Source organism: Pteropus alecto, unplaced genomic scaffold (assembly GCF_000325575.1).
Source record: "Pteropus alecto unplaced genomic scaffold, ASM32557v1 scaffold920, whole genome shotgun sequence".
NCBI lineage: Eukaryota > Metazoa > Chordata > Mammalia > Chiroptera > Pteropodidae > Pteropus > Pteropus alecto.
Window position 1 is genome coordinate 412,096 of NW_006429596.1, and position 8,537 is coordinate 420,632.

Here is an 8,537-nt window from a genome sequence, read left to right on the forward strand (position 1 = left end):
TCCTTTCCCTCCATTTGCTTCTTTCCCCTCTCCTTTCTCCCTTTCTCTCCTCCATTTTCTCCTTTCCCCTTCCTCCCCTCTCCAGCCCGCCCTCTCCTCTTCCACCTGTCCTTGTCCCTGCTCCAGGGGAGCCCCTGTTTTGGATTAGTTGGGGGCCCCCGCCGGAGGCGGGGGAGGGGGCCCTGTGGACTGCCCTCTCCCCCCGCCCCAGCCACACCACCACCCAGCGCCAGAACGTCTCCCTGCTGTCGTTCCTCGGGCCTCGAGGGAGCCCAGCCCTACGTCCCACCAGGATCCGTGAGTGTCTGCAGGGCCAGGGTTGGGCTGGGGCCCGGCCTGGGTCCTGGAAGGCCGGGCTCACTGTCCCCTGGCGAGGCCCTTACGTTCCCCTGCTCCCCAGACCGGCGAATACCCTCCCCCACCAGGGGCCTGCCCTGCACCCTCCATCTCCCCAACCTCCATTCCCCTCGGCCTTTTCTCACCCCTTCTGGGTACACAGATCACCCTCACCCCCCACTCCAAGATCCTGGGGTCCTGAGGGGCTGACCGACTCTCACTCGTGGTCTCACTCCTTCTCGGGACTCCTGGCACATCTCCGCCCTGCGTTCTCCAGCCTGGGTCCTGGTGGCCGGCTCTGCTCCTTGCGGTCGGTCTCTCTCCTCTGAGCCTCTTCCTCTCTGCCTGCCACGGGTCCATCCCCATCCCATCCAGTGTCTGTCTCCTGGAAACATCCTTCTGGGTTTGAATCTCTATTTCATGTGGCCCTTGGGCCTCTCTCTGACTCTGTCCAACTTCTCTTCTCTAACCCTTCCTCGGTGTGTCTGTGGATAGCTCTTTCTCTCAGAACTCCTTTGTCTGTCCTCTCTCTCTCTTTTGGAGGCGCCCGTGCCAGGTCTGGCCCTCTCACCACTCTCTGTCCACCTTGTGCTCTGCCTGGGCTTGTACTCACCTGGCCTGCACCCTCTCTCACCCTGGCAGAGAGGCATGGGCAAATCCCTCTTCTTTCTCTCACCTTTCTGCTCTCCTCCTCAGATGCACCTTGGGCCGATCTCCATCCCCTCCATCCCTTACCCCTTAGCAGCTGCCCCATGGTCCGCTTTGTCACTTGGTCAGTGTGCCATTTCCATGGTGGTCTCTCCACTCCCCTATCTTTTTACTTCTGTGTCCCCCACCATACCCCCAGGCACCCCGAGTGGATGCCCCTCTGCATAGACTTGCTCCCCTCGTGCGGGCACTCGCCCTGTCCCTGCCTTTGCGCCCCCAGGTCACTCAGTCTTCTTTCCCTCCTCGGTTTCCCTCCCTGACTCTCACTCCCCCTCTCCTAGATGGTGAGTCTGTCTCTGTCCTTTCCCAGTCTGATGTCTTCCCGCTTGTCCCTTCCTCTTCTGTAGGTCTGCTGTGACTTACTTTTTCCGTCTCTCTGTTTCTGATTAGCTCTCCTTTTCAGAGTTTTGTGATTTCTCTCCTCCCCGACATGTACCTGTTGTCATTTTTTTTTTTTGCCCTCTCCCTCACCCCATTTGCCTTCTCTGACCTGATTTGCCTTCTTGCCTTTGATATTGATATCTCCCTTGCCCGCTTGTCTACCTCCCTCCCCTGGCAGGGCTGCTCCCTCAGCCCCTTCTGCTCACTTGGCTGCTGTGTTTCACCCTAAGGCTCTGCACCTTTGGGGCTCAGGCCTGCCTGATTCCCTGTCCCTCCTCTCCTGTCTCTGTCCGTAGGTCTTCTGACTTACTTTTTCCGTCTCTCTGTTTCTGATTAGCTCTCCTTTTTAGAGTTTTGTGATTTCTCTCCTCCCCGACATGTACCTGTTGTCATTTTTTTTTTTTTGCCCTCTCCCTCACCCCATTTGCCTTCTCTGACCTGATTTGCCTTCTTGCCTTTGATATTGATATCTCCCTTGCCCGCTTGTCTACCTCCCTCCCCTGGCAGGGCTGCTCCCTCAGCCCCTTCTGCTCACTTGGCTGCTGTGTTTCACCCTAAGGCTCTGCACCTTTGGGGCTCAGGCCTGCCTGATTCCCTGTCCCTCCTCTCCTGTCTCTGTCCCCTTTGGTGTCTTACTTCTAGACGATGTCTGTGTAGCACCAGTTTCTTCCTTTTGGCCTGTCTGTCTTTCTGCTTGTGCCTTCCTGTGCCTCTGTCCATCTGCTGCCCTCACCTCTGGCCGTGCACTGTTTCTGTCTTTCTGATCCCACCCAGGTCTGCTGCCTGTGGGTCCCTGCCCTTCTGGCCCCCTCTCTTCCTGGGTCTTTCATCCTCTAGTCTCTGCTTCCTGATTTGCCCCAGAAACCTCTGGTGTCTCAGGGAGACCCCCGCCCCAACCTCTCTCCTAGCCCCGCCCTCTCTACCCCTTCCCTGTGTTTTCTCTTTTTGGGTCTCCCAGCTTCCCTTGCTCCTCCACCCTTGACAAGCCTTCACCTTAGATCCAAATTACAGTCTATAGTCCCCAGCCTGTCCATGCCCTCTCACCCCCAGCCTGTCTTCCCCAAAAGCCCCCAGGGAGAGAGACAGGGAGACAGAGACAGACAGACTTGCTCAAGGTCACATGGGAGTCAGGGGTAGAGTGGAGATGGATGGGGTCTCCTGCTGCCCTTGCCTAGGTCTTCCAGGTCATAAGGGACAGTCTGAAGTGTTGCATCGTGTGTCTGCCCTCGTAGCAGGTTTCATTCTGCCATCTTGCCAGCTCAAGCCCTCCTTCCATGGGGGTTAGATGGGGTGTGGGGAGGTCCCAAAGCTCACCTCCCAGCACTCTGGGCCTCAGAGTAACCCTCTCCCATGGAGACCCCGTGTCCCTTCTCTTGGGGCACAACCTTTAACTGGGGGAGCCGTGCATCTGGCTCAGCTCATCCCTTCCCAGTGGTTGCCCTGCAGAAGGCTGGGGTACTGCAGGATTCTCTTGCTGGAGTATGGGGAGCAATTGTGGAGAGCAAAGATGCACTGTCTCCCCCTAATCGTTAGCTCCCCAGAGCAGGTGGGGGCTGCAGTGTACTCCCTGCTTTAGTTTTCCCTTCTGACTCTCTTCGGTGGCATCTCAAGTGGGTTTGTGTCTTCTCTCCATTCTCTGTCTTCTGTTCTATTCTGTGTCTCTCCTTTGTCTTGATCTCCCTCTCTCCTGCCTGTCTTGACCTATCTCTCTCCATCTCTGTCCCCCTACTTTCCTGTCTCTTCCCTCTTTCTTTCTCCTAATTGTCTCCTTACTTCCATGTAACTCTCCATCTGTTTCTCTCCATCTCTAGCCCCATTTCCCTGTCTTCTTTTCATCTTTCTATATTTCTGCTTGTTTTTCTCATTTTCCTTTCCTGAGTCTTTCTGTATTTTCCCCGCTTGGGCTTTCTCTTTTTGTCTGTCTGTCCTCCCCTTTTTCTCTTTACTCTCTTTCTTTTTAGTCCTTTGCTGCCTTGGGTCCATCTGTATGTGTCAATGTGTGTCTCTCTCTCCAAGTTTCCTAACTCCTGGATATCCATACCCCGGATGTCCAGGCCTCTTCCCCTGTGGGATTGTGGGAACCAGGAAAGTCAGGAAGGTGGCAAGTGAGGCCTAGGAAGGGTTGCTTAGCAACCGCTGCATCCTCTCCAGCCGGTTTCTGTTGCCTAGTAACAGCTGCCTGCCCAGAGACAGGGGCGGGCCTGGGTGGGGGATTGTACTTCTTGGTTCCTGTTGGGGTGGGGATGGTCCTTAGGATTTGCTCTTACCTGAGAGCCATATCGTGCTTCCCTCCCATTTTTGGTTGCTGTGAATATTCTCTAGCAATAGTTCTCCCACTCAGTGCCTGAGTGCAGTGAGCTCCTCTGGTAGTATTCCTCGAGCCTAACGATGCCCTCACTACTGTCTTGTCAGTTTCTAACGAGGGCAGGGCCCTTCAGAGCTCACCCACAATGTCCCAGGGCCTGTGGCCACCACCCTGTCCAGCAGCCTTCCAAAGGGACTCTGAGGTCCCCCCACCATCAGCAATCTCCCCACGGTCGATTCCCGCAGGTGGCGAGAGGGGGCCGCGGCAGCTGCGTCCCCATGTGGAGGGGAGGAAGATGCCGGCTGAGCTGCTGCTGCTGCTGATTGTCGCCTTTGCCAGCCCCAGCTGCCAGGTGCTCTCATCACTGCGCATGGGTGAGGCCCTGCAGCCCTGCCCCTGCCTCCTCAGAGACCCTCCCGTCAGGCCTGTGGCTCCTCTTTGGGAACCCAGGCAGGCTAGTTCCTGAGGACCCAGGGACCTGGGCATCAGGTCTCAGCTATCCTCAGCAACAAGGAGCAGCAGCCCCCAGTGCCTTCTTCCCTGGACCCAGGGGTCCAGAGCCCCAGCTCTCTCCAGCCTCAGATCCAGGAGTTGAGGACCCCCACTTCATCCCCATCCCCACCTCAGAGCCCAGGAGTCCAGGACCCCAGTACCTCCTTCCTCAGGACCCCAGAGTCTGGTCCCCAACCCCTGTGTCCCCTCAGCTGCGATCCTGGATGACCAGACAGTGTGTGGCCGTGGCGAGCGTCTGGCCCTGGCCCTGGCCCGGGAGCAGATCAACGGGATCATCGAGGTCCCAGCCAAGGCCCGAGTGGAAGTAGACATCTTTGAGCTGCAGCGGGACAGCCAGTACGAGACCACGGACACCAGTGAGCGGGGCCACGAGGGGTGTGGGGTGAGGCTGCGCAGGCTGGGAACCCTCAGTGCGTCCCTTGGCCCCCACCTCCTCAGCTCCCCTTGTCTTCTGCCTTCATCTGCCCCTTCATGTCTGCTCTGCCTTCTCCCCAGAGATAGTGGTGCTAGGCGAGGGGTGGTGGGGAAAGTATCAGGCCCAGTCCTGCCTCAGGCGCTTAGGGCCTCATTTGAAAGAGAAGCTTCACAGCTGGCTGGGATGCTTAGTCTCCAGAGGGGCCCAGGCAGTGAGGTGGGGGCCTCAGAGGCAGGGTTAGCAAAGGCATTCTGGAGAAGGTGAAGCTAAAGTGATCTCTGAAGGGCAAGTAGGATGTAGAAAGAGCGGTGGTGCCCAAAGTATGCCACGTAGTAGGGATGCATAAGTATTTGTTGAATACTGACAAACTGAGTGTCTGTTAGTAGGTGTCCCTTGAACAGACGTGCTGGGGTCGTGGGCCTTTGGGAGATGTTGCCTTCAAATGTGTTTTAGACAGATTTCTTTCCTGCAGTCTTTATCAGAGCCTTTATTATGTTCAAGTGTATTTCAGATCACTGAGAGGGAGAATGAGATATAATGTTTTCTGCACTTTTTGACTGGTGCAGCACAGAATACGAATTGGGAGAAGCTAGGATGGAGGGTGAGAAGGCAGATGGTGTTCTAGGCACGTGCCCCTAGTTTGGAGCTGGGGTGGAGGGGAAAGTGGAGTATTTGGAGCCAAGGAGCAGGGTGTGAGGTTGCCCCCATCTTGACTGCCTAGACTCAGGACATTTTGGGGAGATCGTGAGAGATGTCTGGACTGGCATGTGATTGGGCAGTGGGGGTGTGGTTGGGCAGGTTGGCAGGCCAGCTCCAGGAGGCCTGCAATGGCAGGCTGAAAGACACTCCCTTCACCTGTAGGTAGTGGGGAATCATCGATAGGTTTAGACCAGGGAACTGGCAAAAGTGAATCTAGAGGCTAGATTTGGGTGATCGGTGAGGAGACTGGTACATGCCTGAGCTGAGAGCCCTGGAACAGGGCAGAGGAGAAAGGGTTGAAGAGAAGGAGACATGTGAGAAAATTTGATGACAAAAGAAGGACAGGACTTGGTGACTAATTGTGTAAAGATTGAAGGCAAGGATCATTTCCGGATATTCGGTCTGTGCAAATGTGGAGCCCTCGCCAATGCGGAAGGAGCAAGTTTAGAAGATGAGGCCTTTCGTTTTGGTACTTTTAGTTGAATGTGGCAGAAACTCGACTCAGGCTGTCTTAAGGAAGAAAGAAACTTATCAGCTCATGTCAAGGATATGAGGATAAAGGCCTAAGGATAAATTTCAGGCTTAGTTAGATTGAGGTATTCAACTGTTGTTCCAGGAATCTCTGTCTTCACCTCTGGGTCCTTCTGTTGTCTAAGTTGTCTTCATTGCCAACTGGTGGCAACATGGCCCCACCAGCTCAGAACTTAATCTCACCAGTTTCGCAAACCTGGTCATAATTGTAACAGAAGACCCGAGGAAGGCTCTCTGTGGCATGGTTTAAGCCTGTCCCTCAACCAATCACTGTGGACAGGACTATGTGGTCCTGGGTCAGGTGACAGTCAGTCCTGGGAACCACGCGATTCCCTGAGGAAAAGTTGGGGTTCTGCCATGAGAATGGGCACTGGGCAGGCAAAGCAACTGCTTTCACGTCCCAGCCTTGAGACATGCACATGTTTAAGGGGAAAGACAGTGGAAGAAAGAAGAGCAAGTAAATGCAACAGAAGAATGGCGTTTGGGTTATAGAACACAGAGGGACCTTGCCACAGGTTCAAGACAAAAGGGGTGCTGGAGGTCCCCTGGATTATAGTGTGGTTAGAAAGGCTGAGGAAGATGAAGGCCGAGGACCAGGCGCTGGATTTGCAGCCAGAGGGAGGTGCTTGGTGTTTCTTCTTCATCCCTTCCTTTGTTTCTTGGTCTGGTTCATCCAACTGTTGCCATTCCCCCCTGTCTCTCTGTTGTTCCCCGACTTTTGTCCAGGGGGTGGGGCAGGGTCAGGGGTTGGGCCTCTGGGTCTGGGTGGCTGGTGGTGGAGGAGTGTCAGACCCACTCCCTTGGGGATGGGGATGGAGAGGGGGAAAGGGGTCCCTGACTCTGTGGTCCCCTCTCACCCCTCTCAGTGTGTCAGATCCTGCCCAAAGGAGTCGTGTCTGTCTTGGGCCCCTCCTCCAGCCCTGCATCTGCCTCCACTGTGAGCCATATCTGTGGGGAGAAGGAGGTGAGGCGGGAACATGGGGCAGGGTGGGGGGCCTGGAAGGTGAGGGTGGGGAGGAGGGAGCAGGATAGAAGCAAAGGCTCCTTCTCTGTCCAGATCCCGCATGTCAAGGTGGGGCCTGAGGAGACACCCCGCCTTCAGTACCTTCGCTTCGCGTCTGTCAGCCTGTACCCCAGTAACGAGGACGTCAGCCTGGCAGTCTCTCGAATCCTCAAGTCCTTCAACTACCCCTCGGCCAGCCTCATCTGCGCCAAGGCTGAGTGTGAGGGAGGAGAACTGGGTGTTTTGTTTTCTGTTCCCTCAAACTCCCTTTCCCAAGTGATCTGGTCTCCGACACAGCTATCAGTGCCCCCTGGTTGGAACACCTGGGGAACCAGGGTGCAGCCCTTCTAGTCCCCACTGTCCCTTCCCCTTCAGGAACCTAGAACTCTGGTTCCACAAACCCCCTCCCGTCACTTTCCAGAGGGACCATTTAGTCCACAGATAGTCTTAAGCACCTGGCAGGTGCAAGGTTCCCATCAGGCCTGGGCATGGTCCCTGACTTCGTGGGGCTCCAGGGCCAGTGGGAGACACAGTTAGTTGAGCAGTTCCGGTGCAGAGTGACATGTGCTCTGTCAGGAGTTAAGTGGGGGCTGTGAGAGCACACAGGTCTGAGAGGTTCAGAACCTGACTCCCTGAGAAAGGGACGTCTTAGTTGGCCCTGAAGTGTGGGGAGGAGATGAGGTAGGGAGGAGGCTATGGGAGTGTGTTCTGAGCAGAGGGCATGGCAGGACAGAGGCAGCGATCCAGGGAGCGTGGCTGCTTTGAGAGGCTCAAAGATGGTCCTGGCAGCAGGGCTGTGGGAACATGAAGCAGGACGCACGGGCAGGGCACGGTCACACAGGGCCTTGAGTTTTATCATGAAGATAGTGGAGGTTTCCACATGGGGTGGAGTGAGGGGGCGTGGCCTGAGGTATATTGCAGGAAGCACTCTGCTCCGTGACTGCACTGCAGTGAGCACATGGAGAGTGACCGGAGATGTGGCAGGGAGGCCAGTGAGGCAGGGAGAGATGGTGCTGGTAAGGGCTCAGGTGGGGTGAATTCGAGGAGAGTCCTGAGGGAGGAGAGTTGGCAGGGTCACGAGTGGTGACCAGGTTCTGCCTGAGGAGGGGGAGACAGTTTAGGGGCACATGTTGGGTTGGAGGTGTCTTTGAGACGTTCAGGTGGAGCTGTTTGAGAAGCTGGTGCATCTGGGTGTGCAGCTGGGGATGGTATGCTCAATGTTTAACCTCCAGAAGGAATTCTCTTTCGACAGGTGTTTACTGAACACCTGCTATGTGCCAGGTCTTATTCCTGGTATGAGGGATATAGGAGTGTGCAAACCAAGTCGGGATCCCTGCCCTTGTGACACCCACATTCTGACGGGAGGAGCTAGGCAATGAACATAAATAGGACATTATTTAGTCGGAAGGAATAGGTCGTGTGAACCAGTAGATGAAGGTAACAGGGATTGAGAGTGCTGGAAGGGGGCTGATTTGAAATGAAATGGTGGGTGTGGGTGTCATCAGGGGAGTGACATTTGAGTAAGGATCTGAAGGTGGTGAGGGAGAGAGTTATGTAGAGATCTGGGAAAAGAGTGTTCCAGACAGAGAACAGTCAGCGCAAAATCCACAGGACCGTGAGACAGCCAAGAGGCCTGTGTGGCTGGA

The 8,537-nt window shown here is 55.6% G+C and overlaps 1 protein-coding gene across 1 annotated transcript in view; it reads left to right on the forward strand.

Annotated features, from left to right (window-relative positions):
* Window positions 1-46: 46 nt before the first annotated feature.
* Window positions 47-8,537, forward strand: part of GRIK5 (glutamate ionotropic receptor kainate type subunit 5) — a 52,415-nt gene continuing 43,924 nt past the window's right edge. The window contains exons 1-5 of the mRNA XM_025044809.1: window positions 47-297; window positions 3,976-4,104; window positions 4,435-4,599; window positions 6,755-6,852; window positions 6,946-7,111. Coding sequence (XP_024900577.1) covers window positions 4,026-4,104; window positions 4,435-4,599; window positions 6,755-6,852; window positions 6,946-7,111 — 508 coding nt within the window. The 5' untranslated portion in view covers window positions 47-297; window positions 3,976-4,025. The remainder of the gene's footprint in view (window positions 298-3,975; window positions 4,105-4,434; window positions 4,600-6,754; window positions 6,853-6,945; window positions 7,112-8,537) is intronic.